Source organism: Halictus rubicundus, chromosome 15 (assembly GCF_050948215.1).
Source record: "Halictus rubicundus isolate RS-2024b chromosome 15, iyHalRubi1_principal, whole genome shotgun sequence".
Classification (NCBI taxonomy): domain Eukaryota; kingdom Metazoa; phylum Arthropoda; class Insecta; order Hymenoptera; family Halictidae; genus Halictus; species Halictus rubicundus.
The window spans coordinates 8459238-8477843 of NC_135163.1; the positions used below are offsets into that span (position 1 = coordinate 8459238).

Here is an 18606-nt window from a genome sequence, read left to right on the forward strand (position 1 = left end):
GAAATTTCAGTAGTACAAGTCAACGACAAGCCAGACGGTCGAAAATTTTCTGGAATTTTTCGGAAATTTCAACTTTTGTATTAGGAGAACATGATATCAAAGGAGGTATCCGAATTTCAGTAGTACAAGTCAACGTCAGGCCAGACGCTCGAAAAATTTTCGAAATTTCAGTAGTACAAGTCAACGACAAGTCAGGCGGGCGAAATTTTCTGAAATTTTTCGAAAAATCGAACTTAATTCTAAAATATTGGCTTTTCGTGATCAGGGTGGAGAAAGCAGAACACATTAACTGTTGTAACTAAAATTCTTTATTGTTTGCCAAATAAATTACATTGTTAAAGTGATACCCATACAAAATAGAATAAAATAGAAGTATAATTTTAATGTCTGTTGCCGTTCGAACGCCATCTTGATATTCCTCCGTCGGTAACTTTTGGCGAACAGTTTCAAGCGTTTGCCGCTACGTGTAGTGGCGCTATTTTCAGATTTTCAGGCGCACATGATTCGTGCCGCTTATTCCACGGCACCCTATGGGAAAGACGGCAAGAATCATTTGGTCTCGGGGGTTTCTCGCTTTTAATTATAAAAATTAAATATATAGAGAAAAATTATACGACGAAATATAGTCATATTATAGAAACGAACAACAGAGACAGGAAATAAGTCGAGCGGTAGTGTAGGTTGTATGTCGTTTATTTATTTAATCGATCTGATCGCGGTATAGTTTTCTCATTCATTATACTTCGTCTTCCATAAGTTAATTACAAGTATTTCATCATCGTCTAGAATCTAAAAGGGTATAGGGTAAAGTTTTTCATTTTTTTTCCTTTTCTTTATAGGTATTTCACGGTATTGACTCTATTACATACGCTAAATCAGATTGGCTAAAGTGTCTTCGTATCTACAAATATATCTTGTATCTCTTCTATATACATATACATATATACACATATATATAGAATCCGTATATGTGCATATCTATATATATATATATATACACATACATACATACATTCGTCTCTGCGACGCAATCCCCCATATCCCCGGTGTTCCCATCCCCTCCCAAAGTCCCCTAAAATTCACGGGGTGCAAAACCCGACTTCCGGTTTCCGCTGGTTTTCTGTTCACACCCCGCCGAATCGTCCCGCCCCATGATTTTTTTTTTGTTACTTTTCTTTCGTTTAATGTACGTTTTCGTCTAGGAAAAAATGTACTCTGTCCGTTTCATCCCTTCGTCGTCGGTGTCGAAAAAACGCTAAAAGGTGACTCGAGGAGAGAAGAACAATGAAACGGAAGAAGGGTAGCGATGGTCACCGTTAAGAGATAAGAGACCCGGACATCCATCCGGTGTCCCACGTAATTGATCCTCGCGTTTCATCCCCCTCTCGGCCGACTTTTCCCCTGAAATTGTTACCTATTTTTTCCGAGTTTTCCAGTTTTCTCGCGCGACTCGTCGTTCCGCCGGCGCTCTTCCATTTAAGTTCTCTTTAAAAGTAATGTATAATAATGTATAATTATAGGTTTATCCGCTTGATTTGACACATGTGATTGAGGTCTCGAGCAAAAGTATCTCCTGCTGGCTCAGCTCGCATCTCACAGCCTAGAGGTCCTCGACATTTGTATCATGTCCCTCCGATGATCGCCAAGCTCGCAGCATTCTCTTCTCTCTTCGTTCGGTTGCTTCGTTTCTCCTTCTCCTTCCTTTTGTTTTTGTATATAACATTTAGACTTGTAGAATCCCCGGCGAAAAGGGAGACGAGAAAAGTTCGCACTCCCCTCCCTTCTCGCCGCGTGTCTCTATCGTACATGTGTGCACATATGGTCAATCGTGTATGGCGTATGTATGTCTGCGTGTGTATACCTGCGTTCTGTGTACCGTGTACGTGTCGTTTCTGTTCGTTCGAGTAAATACGACATAGTAAAATATTAAAGCGGCAGCAGAAGTAGACTGCAATACTGGTTCGATCTATGAAAAAAGGTGTCGCTTTGCTTCGCCCCCGACTCTCTTCGTTCCTCCTTTGTTCGTCGCCGATTTTACTATACTTTGTTCGCTCCTCGAGTCCGTCAAGCTTTTCCCTCGGAATTCCTTTCGTCGTCTTTATATCTATCTATTTATGTACAACGCATTCAGCAGCTTCTCTTCGCCCGGAACAGCTCTTTCCTCTTCCTCCTCCTCCTTTGCCGTCACGGAACCGCGCAAACCACTTTCGCTCGATTCGGCTCTTTTCTCACGACGGCAGTTTCATCGTTTCTGTCGAAAAGAAAGAGGACACGCAACCTGCGGAAACATTCAGCCGGACAGATGTTTCTATTGTAACGTAATCCGTGATTAAAAACTCTTCTCGATCTCGCGAGAAATCTGCGCGGCTGAACGTTTTCGCAAGCTGGTCCGAATTTTATTAATTAATTGGAAGATATATATATGTACATATATATTTTTTAGAACATTATTCGCTTCTCTTCTTTACACTCGAAATGCCTCGAGAAGAAGAATCGTATTACGTCGAACGGAACCTTCGGTTTTCAACGTCTCCGAAAGCAATATGGCGGCGGGCGCGTCGAGTTTGTCGCGAAAGGCACACACCTAATCGTGTCGATCGATCGTACCGGGAACCGCCGGAAATGAAACCATAACGACCAGGTTTGTACGATGAGCAGGGGGGTGTGATCCTTGGTGTCTGCGGCCGAACAATTTGCGCAGCTCCGTGACCAGTAATGGCTGCCCTCGAGTTCCTCGCCGCGAATAAACTTTTCTCATAATCAACATGTCTCGTATAAACTATGCAGTGCCGATGCCTATCAGATAGGCAAGATACACATAAAATATATGGTAATCGACAAGTGAGTAACGTATTAAAATTAGAAAGTACATGTCGCAACATCGTGGACGATAAGATAGAGGGAGAGAGGGAGCGTCTCGCGAACCTAAGCGTTCCCCGGCGTCCTTTCTTCATCGTCGTCGGTCATCAAATTTCTTCTTCTTCGTCTTCGACCTTTTCTTTGGCGTTGTATTGCTTTTTGTCGGATCCGTATTCTCTTCTCGGCTACACCTGGTTCGACGAGGTGCTTTAAAGCTCGCGCGATACCTCTCACGCGATCGCTGGCTCTTCGACAACACGCTGGCGATGAGGTAGATAAAGAGACAAAACTCTTCGACGTCGAGGTCTCGGTCCTTTGACGATGCTATCGCTTTGCGGCTCCTTTTTGTGTCAACCTTTCGTTCCTCTTTCGTACAGGACGTTCGAAAAACAGCCTCCGGACGTCCAAAGTTTAATATAAGTACGTTGAAGACGTTAAATTACAAAAATTGTACCACGCTGCATGCAAAAATTAAGAGAAGAAAAGTCTTTAAGATCCTCAATTAAGTACAGGTCAATGTTGGACCGTGTTGTTAAAAGAAACATTGTAGATCGCGTGCCTTTATGCAAATTGTCCCTCCACGGTCAACAAAACAAAAATTAAGAAATAAAAGTACCGGTCGACTTTGGTTTGTCAGGACATGTTCCCCGGATCGTCCTGTACGTGTTAGGACAACGAGGCTCGCAGCGAGTCGCGCAGTAAATCGTTTTCTACCGAAGAAAGGATTCTAGAACCGCTTCGTCTCTCGGCTGGCAAATGGCGGCGAAGGTTCTCCGAGTTGCTCGGCTCTTTCCGGTTTGGATAAACTCTTTCCGGAACCGTGTACTCGTTCACGGACATCGATTAAGTAGACAGTGACGATTACAGTGAGAAGTCACCGGTTCTACGTGGTTATTCCTAGTGTTAAAAAGATTTCGGTTCACAGCAACTTCCAGAATCCTCTTACGCACATAAACTATTCTCACTCGCTTGCGCGCACGCGCGCCTTCGCTATTGGCGAACCGAAAGTCGCAAGACAACAGCGACAAAGAAATCAATTCGCCGAACAATTTAATAAGAGAAAGTGGTTCGATCGTGTGAAAAAATCGACTTCTCAAGTAACGATGTAAATTAGAAAATGTTTAACCGATCGTTTCAAGCATTTTTAAGTCTGAACAATTATTGTTTGTCGGTTGCATTGCGAATTGCAGTTCGTTCCGCGTGCACACGTTCAAGCGAATGTACGTGCGCCAGATACAATATTCACTTATTTATATAGTATATGTGTATACGTATTAGATAGTGCCTATCTAAATGAAACATGGCCGAGAGAGTCCTCGGACCACGCATGAAACGTGACATGCACACGACACTTAAACGCGACCGTTCGCTAACGCTATCCTTCGATGAGAGTCGGTGTAAGAAGAAACCAAGATGGCGGTCCGGTTAAAGGAGACCATCGATGCAACAGCCAAACGCACCGTAATCATCGACAATTGTTCAACGATGTCTCACCAATTATTTGGGCGCAATTAAACTGCAGACTTCCGCGTCCGTCAAACTTATAAAACGAAAACCATGAACAAAAATGAACTCTCATTTCATCTTCATCCGAGCGAGAAAATCTCTTGTCGATTTTTGCAAACTTACAAAATTTGCTTAGAAATCTGCAGGGTAATTAGCACGAGATAACATGGTGGTTTTTACTGAGTATCGTCCGCAATTGACATAGACAATTTTTATTTTGCGCAAAGATCCGCGATCCGGTCGCGAACCGGTACCAGGGTTGAAATTGACGGTTTCAAGGTCGCGATTGATGGCTGTCGCAGTAATGGCCGGCCTTTAAGGCTGTCGGTGCTCGTTTCCGGAGGAGGACCGACCGGTAGGCCTTGGACAATAGAAACGCGAACCCAGACGAGGACATCGACGCGCGACAGGTCGGCAATTACAATGGAGAAAGAGAAAAAAAGGAAAACACGAGCTTCAGTCCTGAAGGGGATGCGTGCCGTGAACTTTTTTGTTTTTTCCTTTTCTTCGACATGATTCTGCGATCGATCTCGCGCGCACTCTGTGGAGTCGGATGGGAACGCTGCTGGCCGAACCTTTGTTCGCGGGGACGCTGGGGAATCGATTCGAGTCAAGTATAAAACGGGGTGAAGAGAGTAGTATCTGTGCGTTATTCAACTTGTCTGTCTCCTCTACGAACCCATATCCCTTCTCGGTACGATGAGCTTCGCGGCTTTTCCGAGAGATTGTCCCTTCGAACTGATCCGAGACAGAGCTGGGCAATCCTCCCGTTAACAGTTAGAATTAGCAACACCTGAGAGTGTTTAGAATCGTTTTTAGATTGAATCTCTTCGACGTGCCGTTGCAGAGGATTCGTCTAATAAAGTATAGTTCTCAACACGGGCGAATAAGTACGTTTTTAAAGGTAGAAATCGTCGTTATCGCCTCGAAATCTCGAAATTAGCGAACGAGAAATCGAGCCCGAGCTTTTGCCCAGTTCTGCTAGGAGAATGCACCGATGATCGCACCGGTAAATTAACAACATCAATATGTTTCGTTAGAATGTTAAGAATCGTTTGTGGACGCGTTCGCGATGTCGTGTCGATACTTTGCCTTAAGTAGTTAGGTACTGATAGATTAATAATACTTAAGAATCCTCTCGGTAGTAATATGTATATACCTGGTAGGCTCGAATATAGATCTACGTTTTCTGTACAAGAACCCTAGGTTAGTTTTTCTGTTTTTCTCGATTTTCCTGCTTTCTTAACTTGTCACTCGTCGCTGCGAGGCGCATTTCACCTTCTCCCTAACACGTTTAGAGCTCCTATTGCTGTTTATCTCTCAGACAACGATACGACAATTACAACTTTCGACCGTGGAACGACACCAGACCGTTCTTTCCAAATATTCACTCGGAAATCGAGGACAAAGATTTTTCAAACGCGAGCGGAAATTTCGAAACCTATCGGACCAGTCAAAATGATTTCCAGGGACTTCATTTTAAAATTACTGAAATCGTAGAGTTCATTCATTTTTGTAAGAAAAATCGTTCGAGATAAATGTAGATTATTGTGTTGGGTGAATTTGTGTCATTGTGACTGATCGATACTGACATTGCAGAGGTACTTTTTCAATGATTGGTACAGCGACAATTTTCGTTTTCAGAGTCCGCTTTAAAATTGGAAAATATTGAATCGAAAGGAACGTTCTATTCCTCTGCAAAAATTCGGAACGCGACACTCGCAGGATTTAAGTATTGTACCAAGAGGACTTCGAACACCTAATGACGCGCGGCTGCGTCACCGGTCTCGAACGCGTCGTTTGTCGTCCCGTGGCCGGCTTGAACGATTACAGAGTCACGATATCCTCGTCGAACTCGTTCAACTACGGTTTAGCTTCAACGTAATCCTAACATCAAGACTGTGGCAGTAATATACTTTTCTTAATACGTCGCCGATGACCGTTTCCGGTTTGGTCGTGACCCTGGCGACTTTCATCGTTCTCTTCAGTTGCGTGTCCACTTGAAAGTGTAACTCGAGTCGCTGTTCTTTTAACTTGCTCTCAACTTTATACGCGTGGTGAAATAATTAATGGAAAGCTCTTCATCCTCGTTAGTCTTCACGTATATTGAAACTGTTTTTGAGTTTGACTTGATTATTTTCTGTGAACAATATGAGATGTGCTATGAGCATTCAATTCTGTCGCACCAGTACAAATGTTCGAAATTGCTACGAACCAGAACATAATTTGAGAGAGCTTTCGAGAGTGATAGCATCGAGAAACTTTCGCGTGGACACGCACCCTAAGCCGGAATTGCACCGGTCATGTTTTCGGTTTTGACGGCGTCTCCTCGTCGATGGGAAATCGTCGTGGGAACCGGATGGGATCACGGTGGGATTCCGTCACGTGATCGGACGTTGAACGTCCACGCGAGCGAAGTTCGCGCGCGGCAGCGTTCATGGTTTTTTGGTTTTTTTTTTCGTTTCTGGGTCGAACATCCGGACGCGCGTGCGTTTTCGTCGGCGTGTGGTTCCAATCGCGCTATCCTAGGCTAGCCTAAGTCTCACCTATAAGCGGTAGAATTATACATATATATATATAATATTATCTAACGTATATATACACTATACCAAGACACTGCGGCCGGGATAATGTATATATACACATGTTACATCATTTATATACCGTTTTTATACTCTCTATAACGACGATGCGTGTAGAAAAATGAGCCTCTCGCGTCTTTGGTTAAACGCGAAGCATTTAGAAAGTATTCTGGCAGTAGTTTCGTAGATGCTTCGATCTTAGCCTCGGACCAAAAATTTTGATTTCAGTTTCAACGGGAGTGTTTTTTAATTAGAATCGTAGAGCGACCGTTTTCTGGTTTGCTTTCTGTTTTTCTTCGTTCGTTTTTGTACTCGGGCCGGTTCTTCCTCGTCGCGTGCAATTTTGTTTTCGAGTTATTTGTGTTCTTCTCTCTTCCCTCGTTGTCCTCCTCCTCCTCCTCCTCCTCCTCCTCCTCCTCCTCCTCCTCCTCCTCCTCCTCTTCCTCCTCTTCTTCTTCTTCTTTTTCTTCAGCCACTCGACGAGCAACAACGTCCGCTCGAGCGATTACTCCGATAGATCAATTCGAATCAATTTGTTTTGTTCTTCTTTTTTTTAATTAGTCGAGATACGCTCTGTGTGCAGTCCTCCGTGTACGCTTTTTTCTTTTGTTTTTCTTTCCTCCATTTTCATTCGTTTTTCTTCTTCATCGCACGGAGTCAAAGAGAAAGTGAGAGAGAGAGAGAGAGAGAGAGAGAAAGAAAGAGAGAGAAAGAAAGAGAGAGTGAGAGAGTAAGAGAGAGAGAGAGAGAGATTCTCTGGTTTCGTTCCTGCTTTCATAGTTTTCTTTTTTTTTTATGTTTTTCTCCTTTTTTTCGTCGTTTTCGCTCTTTGTCGTGTGTATACGGATTAAAACCACTTTTGTTCTATCTCATCGAAAAAAAGGGACGAGTGTAAATAAGATAGATCCTCTACGGTTACGATCCTAGGTTTACGTGTGAAATTGATTTATCATTTTTTTTGCTTTTGTCGTTTTAAAAGGAAACCTTTATCCTTTGGCATGTCACTTTTGGCCTTCTTCGAACGGCGGTCGTCGCGCCTCGGAACGAGCCTACTTTAAAACGCGCGATTTCACTCGATCCGAGTCGAAATGCCGCGAGAATTGTCCGCGAAAATACCGCGCGCGATTCCACGTTCGTGCGTGTTGCTCCGGTTTTGTTTATATTTTTTTTCGTTTTGTTCGTTTTGTTCTCCCCGACGTTTGTTCTTTGTTTGTTTCTATATTCCATGCGCGTTCTTGTTCCGACCGGTTTAACGGTGCGTGTATCTATCGGTATATATATATGCGTGTGTGTGTGTGTGTGTCTGTTTATTTTTATGTTGGAGATTTCTGTATGTTTGCATACGTGTCGGCGATCGTGTGTGTAATGCAATGTGTGTGGTGTTTTATGTATGCAATGTTCACAACGCGAAACGCAAGTGACTGCTCAGACAATGGCACAAGAGCAACGTGTTCCTTAGGGTGAAGTCGTTTAGGTCTTTGAGAAGTAAACTAGATTTCTGCTTTCGCGAGACGGTTACTTCGATCCATCCCGGTCTAGTTCACGAGTAGATGGTGATCACCTCCCGGCCGCCACCCCGCACCATCAGCACCCTCTCCAGACCCTCGGTGAGAACCTCCAGGAATTCCATGTCTGTGTTTTCAATTGTTAAGGACATACCAGAGAAAACGAGGGACAATTGTTACTTCCGTTGAAAGAGAAGACAGGGGGTAGGACCGCGAAGAGGATGCGAATCCTGTAGGTTGCTTCCGGTTTCAAGGTTGGTGGGAAAAGGATACAGTTTGATTCACGTTCCATTTTGGTGTCCCGCGGCGGTCCAGGAAGATTGAGGATGACTAATTGAGCGTCATGGCTCTTGTTGACGATCACTTCGTTCAGCTTGACGGAAGTGTGCATACGCCTGACGTCGCCCTCGTCGCTGAAATTTGCCAATTGAAAAAAACCCATTAAAAACCGAGACTGACAGAAGCATTTACTAAATTATGAAAAACATTTTGTCAGTTGGAAGTGATCCAAACTCGACCGACTTACGGCGTGATGGTAGGTTTCTTCTCCTCGGGCGCCTCTTTCTCCTCGTTCTCCTTCGCTTCTTTCTCCGTGTTCTCCCTGTTGTCCTGTTTAGGCGATCCTCCGATCAACTTGGACTGCTCGTCGCTGTCGTCCTTCGCGTCTCCCGCTGCCTGGTTGCTGTCGCCGGGCTCCGCCTCCTTGGCGACATCCGGCTCCAGCACCTCGTCCGTCGCGTTCGCGTTTTGGCTGCCCGGCTCCTGGAACCTGACCTTGGTCGGCACCTTCACGTCCACGTTGTGATGATGGTCGACGATCGCCTGCACCTGTGTGCCCCACGAGAACCCGTGTCAATGATGAACGGCTCGGCGGAGCGTGACCCGAACAGCGTTATGAGACAGTCAAAAGTGTGTCGAGAGAGAGACGACGACTAAACTCTAGCGTCAAAGCACACTATATGATGGTTGCTCAACAAAATGACCACTATACAAGCATTCGGGGTGAACGTGCCAATCAAGCTGAAACTGGAGCCTTGCTCGGGAGAGTTCCAGAGAGTCGATGTACCGGGTGGTTCCAGAAAAACAAAGAAACTGTCTTGGGTACCTGTCCTCCCCGCTCTAACCTTCCCCTTCTACCACGAGCCGATCACGTGACCCGTCTCGTCTCTGTACTGCACGTGTCGCAATGTCACGTGACTGATCCGGTACTGGCGGAGAGGGGGTGTAACTGTACTCCCCTCGATTCGAGTCGATTCCCCTGATCTGGCGATCTCTTTGTTACTATTTGTCTCGATTGTCAGCGAAGAGGCTAGTCTATGCAGTTTTCAAAAGAAAAATCGACCGTAGCGTCCGATTAGTTAATGAATTTTCACTGGTCGTACCTATTTCCAATTTTAAACCTGAAACACGTTTTTATTCCCACCGTGCAGTTCCTCAGGACATTTCAACGTTTTCCTAGGACACCCTGTATACACGGGATGGGAGCACTTGAACGAGAACACTGAATCATCCCCCCGTCGTACCAAGGAAATCAAACATTATTAAAAATCATTTTTTAAATGAAATCTTAAGTTGCTGGACATTTTAAAAAATTGTACGATATATGTCTTACATATGTCGCAAATAAAAGGAGTCAATTTTCCCACGATTCTGTGGAGTAGAAATTAACAGATTCGAGTCTAAATTTTGGAAAAATCGTCTAGCCAAAGTGGTAATGTTAAAAATAGAAGTGTGCGTTTTAAGATAATTTTTCTACGAATCTGTACAGTACAAATTAACAAATTAAAATTTTATCTAACCAAGAACGTCTATCTCAGAGATTTCTTTCGTACGAGCACGATCAACGGATGCAGTTCATGTGATTTCGTTCGAGCGCGCCACCCGGTGCATGAATGCGTTACACAGACATGAAATATACATGTAATCATGAGCAAGAAAGCAAACTGGTGGAGGCTTCGATTAGGAAGAGTTTCTGATTCGATGCTGTAACTGATGATGGTGTGTTTTGTTATTCAGCATGGAGTCACCTCCATGAGTTCAGTTTCTCTGGATGAGTTACAAACGAGGGCGTTTTTGATGGGGGTTTCAGAGAGGGTGGGTGGTGAGAGAGGGGGTGTTTGCGATTGTGGTATTTATTCTTTTTTCGTTTCGTTTCTTTCTTCCGTGAGGTTGTTTGTCAGATAACGAGATGCGTTGTTATGAAGAGAGCAAATATATAGGGAAGGAGAATGGGGGTGAGAGAGGAGGGTGGACACGTGTCGGCGACACTTAAATGGGGTTGGGAATAAGAAGAGAGACGGAGGATCTCCGGGAATTGTCTGACAAACCAGAGGTAAATTGTCTTCGGCGGGTACCTCGTTGAAGTCCACCAATGTCTGCACCTTCTCCGTGACGAGCACGCAACAAAACAGACACATACCGATCAGTATCGACGTAGCAGTGTTTCTACACTTACATATTACATTGAAAAGTAGAGTACTAGCTCTGCTGGATTGTGCAAAAGTTTCGAATCTTCTCAAGTTGTTCGTCGAAAGCTACAGACACTCCGATGAAACAGAGGTAAACAACAATGAAACAAAAACTCGGTTCTTAAGATGGTGGCAGATTGTTCGAGAAAATGACAGTATTTTTGAGTATAGCTTTCGATTAATGCTTGAAGAAGGTTTAAAACTTCTCTGACAATCCAATATATACAGGGAGCAATAAAGTATTCTTCCACTCAACTCTTCTCGTGAGAAGTTTGTGTAAAGAATTGATTGTATTGATAAAAAAAAATATGGAACATTTCTTTACATGAAATTGTTACAAAAAGACTGAATGGATGAACCAATTGTTTTGACTCACTGTATATTGTGCTAATAATTACAAAAGTGATTTAAGCCACGCTATAGTATTTACTATATTGTGTATCCAAGTGTAGCGATAAGCTCTGTCTTTATGTTTTGATAAAAATTTTTCTCGTTACATTGAAATGCAAAATGAGTGAAAAATTTAATTATTTTTAAGTTTTTGCTCAAACCACCTCGGTAACTGTTAGCACCAGGTACGTAATCACATTATGCTACAAAGAGCGGTTCCGGAAACGCGGTCTCGTCACTCACCACGCCCAAGGTTTCCTTTTTGTTCAGTCGTAGCTCTCTCAGCATCTGATTCCTCTGCTCCATCATCAAGGTTCGTTCGTATGTGTAGGCTGATATATCGGAGTCCATCTGGAAACATAGATCATTTATGCTGATTAGGTCCGTTTGTCATTATTCTGTGTCATATTCCGGGGACGAATGGAAACGATAATGGACAGCTTTGAAATTGATGGATCAACTCGGAAAGTAACAAAATAGGACACTTTTTCCTAAAAATTTGTTGTCAAGGGACAGAAAAATTAAAGCCAAAACAAGTAGTATCGATGTACCACATTTCTACAATAAAATTAAGCAAATCAAAAGTGAAATAAGTGATGTAGACATATAACATGTCAGGCAGTGATCGTAACTTATAAAATAAGTAGTATAGACAGACGATATCTCAGACGTGAGATCGTTTCCCTGAACAACCTTACAAAAATGACAATTGTAAGTCTGTAGATAATTTTGACTTTTTCTTGTCAGCCAGAAACATTGCAAATGACATTCGACAATTAGTATTTTAATCGATGGACCACTCAAAAGCTTTTCCATCGATTTTTATATACATCTAACATTTTCAAGAAGTGTTGCAACATTATACCAACGAAACATGAACGACAGGACTCACCATTTCCACAATCTCGACCTCAGCCTCGATCCTAAGATCGTACAGGAACTTCTTCAGGTCTTTCTTCATCTGGATAGAATTGTCCTCCATCTGAGCAACCGTGAAGATCCTCATCTTGCAGTTCTTCCACGTGCGGTGTTGCTTCAGCAAGAACGGCAACAGCATCAGAAGTCCACCATCGTGAACGATCCACCATACGTCGATGTACCCAACGACCTTCTCCGTAGAATCAGGGAAGAAGTTAATCCCCTTGGGAACCAATAGAGCCATTCTAGCAGCAGCAACGGCTCTGACGGTTTGCAGGAAGACTCTCCAGGTCCTTTCATCTTCGGACTGCCTCCACCCGTAGGGCCATCCAAGAATAACAGTGTTAGGCTTCATTCCTCCCAATCCGGTGGTCTGGATCAACGAGCTCAGTCCGTCGACGATATTCCTGGCCACGAGGACATCCACAAATCCCTTGACCTTCTCTTCGACGATAGTCTTGCGTAGACTCTGCTTGGCAGCTAGGGCTTCGCCAGAGTTCTGGACGTAGTCTCCCCCGATGCAGCTGACGCAGATGGTGAGACCTTTGCCGGCCTTCAGCTGGCTCGCGAAGGCGAAGAGCTTGCGATACTTGGGCACCAGGTCGTCGGTGAGCTTGGCAAGGATCAGGATCTGTGGCCTCCAGTTCTTAGTATGCGGGGGACCCTCTTCGAGTCTGAGCAGGGAGTAGCGAGCTGCCGAGAGGGCTAAACCTCTGATCCCGTCACCCCACTCTTTCTCGGCTCCGCGATACTCTATATACTTGTAGATGCAACCAGCCATGCCCATGGCTAGGAGAGCGTAGTACCAGCTGGTCATGAACATGATGGCGATGCAGAGGGACAGGCCGAGGAAGGACAGGCTCCAGTGGTAGTACTTGAACCTGGGCCGCCAGTTGGGCGTCCTCAACAAGGTCTGCAGGGCGCAGGCGAGGTTCACGAACCCGTAGCACATCAGGAAGAACATGGACAGCAGAGGAGCCAGGTAGTCAACGTTGCCAAGGAGGATACCGCACTGGCAGATGATCACTGTCAACACCAGAGCCCTGGTTGGCTCGCCTCGGCTGGAGCTGGTGGCGAACGGAGTCAAAAATGGGATGATGCTGTCCTTGGCGATGGCTTGCAGAAGACGAGGAGCTCCGGTTAAAGACTGTAGACCAGCTCCCAGGGTGGATAAGAAGGAACCGATCAGGATCACCCATTGGTTCGGCCAAGCCATGTTTGCTACCACCAGCTTGCCACCGATACTCTGACCGAACTTGTCTCGCAGAAGCAGATTGTCCACTGTGCCAGCGAAGAGCAAGACGCTGGAGAGGTAGACCGTCGAGGTGGTCAAGATGGCGCAAATTGTGCCAATTGGGATCGATTTCTGGGCGTCTGCTAGGTCACCCGACCTGTTAGAACCGGCCATGATACCTGGCGAAGAGAACGATGAAGGTACGTTAGGATTTTTGATTTAGGGTGTTGAGGTTTAGTGGTGAGGTGGGTTTCAGGGTGCTCACCTGTGACTGAGGGGAAGAAGATACCGATGAGGATGGTGAAGGTGGTCGTCAGATCAATCTGGATCTGGTTGTAGCTGGTGGTTGCCATGTTGTCGATGTCCTTGGGGTCCCTGCCGTAGGCGATCAGCTGGTTCTCCTCTTGGAAGCTGTCCCATATGTTTTCTGGAGACAGCAAGAGATGTGATAGTAATCAATGCTATTTTGACAAAATTTCGTTTAACTGAATGCACCAACTTCAGGGCCAAACTCACCCAAGAACACGCCACTAGCTAATCCACGGATTCCATTGATGATAGTGGCATTGTTCTCCAGGTAATAGGGGTCGCACTTCTGCGTAGAAGTGGTGTTCCCGCAGTATATCTGATGCAGAGGTCCGTTCACGTTCTTGTTACACTCCGCCAGCACGTTGATGTCCTTCAACAATCTTTTCCCGAGGACGCACATCCTGGAACCAGATAAAATTTTCTGTTAATATTCGAAGCTTACCCGGTTATCTTGTCGCGAGGATAAACAAGGATAAGCTGTCACAGGAATTACGAACTTGAGGGACTCGTTCCCGTAGAAGTTGTAGAAGAGACCCACGTAGACAGCGACGATCGAGAGGATGACGCAGGCTAGAGCCACTGTCGCGAACTTGTTGACGAATTTCACGCCGATGAACACTATGGTGCCCATCACCATCAGCAACCCTGTCCCGTACACCCGGAAATTGTTGTACATGATACTTGGGTCCTTGGTGAAGTCGCCGAATATACTTAGCGAGGGCGCCATGTACGTCTGTGGAAGATGATGATCGTTAAATTAGAACCGATTGACATTGTACGTAGAAATTGGTTGTTCGACGTTGTGGACACGAACAATCAGGAATTATTTGCATTTGTGCCTTAACAAAGTATTGTATTCGACCATGAAGACCTGAATATTTATTTTTGTTCCATTTATTCGCATTTATGAGGTAGTAAAATATCGCGTTGGACCATGAAGACATGAATATTTATGTTTGTTTTGTTCACGCGCATTTGTCAGTTGATAGAATACTTTATTGGGTCATGAAGACTTGAATATTCCAGTTCGTTTTGTTTATTTGCATTTGTGAGCCGGTGAAATATTTTATTGGGCCATGAGGACTTGAATGTTCGAGTTTATTTTATATTTACTTGCATTTGCGAGGTAATGAAATTTTATTATTCGACCATCAAAACTTAATTGTTCGAGTTTATTTTATTTGTAGATTTAGTCGTTGCAAGGGGGGTTTTCTCGATGGAACACAGGATTGATCTAAGCTTCGGACATAAATGTTACGGTATCGATGAAGTAGATACTCACCAGGACAATCTCCACTGCACCGATGATGTACATGGCAGCAGCTAGAGTGGTGCCTGTGTAGAACAACATCCCCACAGCACCGCCGAATTCGGGACCTAAACTTCTGGATATCATGAAGTAGGACCCACCAGCTGGCACCACGCCATTCGTTGCGATAGCGCTCATACTTATCGCGGTGAGCATGGTCTGCCAACAAAGAACATCGAAAGTTTCATCATTTCCATAAAAATTCATCACAAACTCCTCGAGCATCTAAATCTATCAACAAAATTGTACAAAAAAGAACACTAAAAAATATTTCTTGCTCTACCAAAAAATAATTTAATTCACCGCACATAAACCAGAGAGATCCTCCAGTCGTCGACTGTCTCTAAAAATATTATAACATCAATCTCTCCACTGTACAATTTATTTACAGTAGCTCGGAGCCTCCAGGATCACCACTGAATAATCTTTTCCGTTCTCGCCAAGGTATCTCTGTTTTACGACAGTGAAAACGATTATGCAAATCAGTCTGACGAGGGTCGACATGTTTCGGGAGGCTTTCTCTCCGCTGCGAGGAGGATTCGGTTGCACATTACTTACCACACAGCAACAACAGAGCACGATGAAGAAACCCTGTATGGCGCCAGCCGTGCCAACCACCCACGTCAAACGGATGAACAAGATTACACCGAAGATGTTCTGGATACATGGCAGAAAGACGCCGATCAGCGTGCCCATCCGTGCACCGCCTTGCACAGGAGGCGGTTTCGCATCCGGATCGGTAGCAGCTGGGATCGTGTTGCTATAATTCGATAGACCGCTGAGCAGAGTCGAGATTCGAGGCCGATCTTCCATCTCTTCCTGAAAGTAAGGAAACACAAGGCACCGTGGTACCGTGAGAGAATCCTTTCGCGTGCGATTAATTCACCTGGCGTCTGACCGTGCACGGGATTTACTACTGATACATCCCTCTCTTCTACTTCGTTTTATTTCTCCGATACTTTCATTAGGATCCTTACAAAAAGTATTTACAAAAATTCGAAATATATTTATCACTGTTTAGTTACGATTAAATTGCAGGATTCTATGTAAATTCACAGTTTTATACAACAATTTAAAGAATAAAATTTTCTTCCCCATCGGATGGAAGCAATTAAAAATAAAAGTCGTACAATTACACAGAACGGTATTCAGTGAAAATTTCGTGCTGCTGGTATTGCGTTGGGAACGTATATTAATAATTTGAAGTTTCTGTTAAATTTCCTGCGTTTCCGCAATAATCGTACAAAATCGGCAACCCAGTCACGATTCGCGAGGAAACCGGGCAACTAATAAGCGAATTTGGCGGAAGGCAAGAATTAATCGACGAGACCGGTTAATTAATTAACGAGCGGCCGAGTCGTGTTACGAGCATCCCAGCGTGGGGAAGCCGGGAAAAAATCCACGCTTCCCATTAACGGGGCCATAACCGTTTCCGTGTAATAGCGCTAGATGCGAGATAATTAAACGAAACGTGATCCCGGAACAGCGTTTCGCCCGCTGCGAGTAGGATAACGCGCGAATCGTGTTTCACGAATCCCTGATCGGGACGAACGCTAATCGAAAAGCACTTCGCTCGCCGGAAACTGCGACGTTCACGTCGAATCTACGAATAATAAGAAACGAGTACAGCCGTACTGGCTTTTTGTAAATTTTGGGATCAGGAAATGTAAAATTCTTGCGTGAACATAAAATAGACATTGTGATAAAAGAAAATTTCAAATTCAGAAATTTTTGTCTGAGCTTCTCAAACGTGGCACCAATGGATTGCAGAGACTCTCCCGATTAAAATGAGTCCAAACACGACGTAAATCGGACTACTTTCACAGATGTCATATATAGCAATCGTACATTTGTCTTTAATTTTGTAGTTTACATTAAGTGTAAATCTTGTCCGATTTACGCCGTGTTTGGACTCGTTTTAATCGGAAGAATCTTAACAATCTATTGGCACTACGTTCGAAAAGGTAAACCCAAAATTTCGGAATTTGAAATTATTTTTACGGCGTGATTACCTTTCACGCTCGCGCAACCACTTTGAAGTACGTCTGCTTACCTCCAGTAGTTTTACTCTTGTGTCTTGTCTGCTCGAGACATTAAGTGGTGGGGGGAAGAGCGGGGATAGATCGTGCAAATTTAAGCGTAACAATCACCGTAATAAGACTTTCTCCGCGCAGGAATTTTTCCATTGAAACGGGTCACGGGCGCAATTCCGAAAGGAACTTTCATTGAAATTCTTCCGGCGGTTTTTTATTCGATCGGGGAGCAATAATGTGGAAACGACGATCTCCGCGGAAGGCGCGAAAGGGCAAAAATTACAGGAACAAAAACGGCACATTCTGTTACAAGGACCGTGGGGGCGGAGATCGTTGGAACTGTGCGCTTTTTTTTATTTCGGAAATAAAGGGAAATCAGCGCGCGACGGGAACGATCCTTTTTACCTCTTGATAAAATGGTATCTTGTTGCAGGTCCAAGGGGGATAAGCTGCTTTATGTCCTGTCGTTAAAATGGTACTTTTAGTCACTAGTCGAAAGGGACACAGATATTCGAGATTCAAGGAGTGATCGTCTATCGTCGCAATTGAAATTTTAAGGATTGTAAATGGAAAATGGCACTTTCTTTTATGATGGTAGTGAAGCAAGTTTTTGTGATCAGATGGCACCTTTCAGTGCCAGAGGAACAGCGAGATTCTCACATTTTGTTTCGAAGTTGAAATACAGAAAAATGGTAAAAAAATGGTAAAAAGATACAGAATGGGAGAAGAACGACATATTCAACGATAGAAATCAACATGAAAAATTATTAAAATATTTGGTCGATTGAAAATATTTTGCAGGATAATAAAACAGTAACCCACATCATCGATTCTGACGTTTCTCGCTGCAGCAGTGGAACGAGATACAAATTGTTACGCTTCCATTGACCAGGGATTCTCCATTCGCCGCAGGTTCTCTTTAACCAGTTAAAGAGGCCAGAGGAACACGGATAAAGAGATGCGGCGCGGAATCAGCGTCGATAAGCCTGTCCCGCTCGGAGATAATTTCGACAGACCGTTACGAAGAGAAACGGATAATTGGATATCCCGAGGAATCGAGGTCGAAGCGAAACCGCGATTCAGCCGTGAGGCCCCCGACTGAAAGATCACGTTAATTAACCGGCTCTAAGGGCACGCTCGAGCGATGGGCTTGCGTCATTCCGGGCACCGGCCATTTTCTTTCCTCTCTTCCCCATTTTCATGCGGCCTCGAGGCACCGGTGCAACTCGGGAATGCCAATCGTTAAGTAACATGGTTGGGATCCTAAGTGTATGCGGCGTACAGTTCCCGGCCAATCGTGGCCGACTCTCCAACAAAAATGGCGACCGTCACACCACTTCGTTACTCGACTCGAGATTTAATTATCAAGTATCTTTCGGCATCAACCGCGCAGAGTCGAAATTATTAACCGAATTGGCGAAACTAAATGGCACGAATCGTTTCTTCATGATTTCAACATTGATATCGATACTACGAACCTTTTATCCTCATGA

General features: G+C 44.3%; 1 protein-coding gene across 6 annotated transcripts in view; it reads right to left on the reverse strand.

The window, feature by feature from the left end:
• Positions 1–1702: 1702 nt before the first annotated feature.
• Positions 1703–18606, reverse strand: part of Kcc (solute carrier family 12 member kcc) — a 156311-nt gene continuing 139407 nt past the window's right edge. For 2 of the 6 annotated variants that reach the window (XM_076800918.1, XM_076800923.1), the window contains 11 exons: positions 15639–15899; positions 15054–15239; positions 14269–14504; positions 13979–14172; positions 13728–13889; positions 12203–13641; positions 11554–11661; positions 10780–10836; positions 8979–9280; positions 8726–8865; positions 1703–8579 (listed from right to left, as the gene is read on the reverse strand). In XM_076800918.1, coding sequence (XP_076657033.1) covers positions 8488–8579; positions 8726–8865; positions 8979–9280; positions 10780–10836; positions 11554–11661; positions 12203–13641; positions 13728–13889; positions 13979–14172; positions 14269–14504; positions 15054–15239; positions 15639–15899 — 3177 coding nt within the window. In that variant the 3' untranslated portion in view covers positions 1703–8487. The remainder of the gene's footprint in view (positions 8580–8725; positions 8866–8978; positions 9281–10779; positions 10837–11553; positions 11662–12202; positions 13642–13727; positions 13890–13978; positions 14173–14268; positions 14505–15053; positions 15240–15638; positions 15900–18606) is intronic. The other 4 variants (XM_076800921.1, XM_076800919.1, XM_076800920.1 and 1 more) reach the window with 4 other exon arrangements.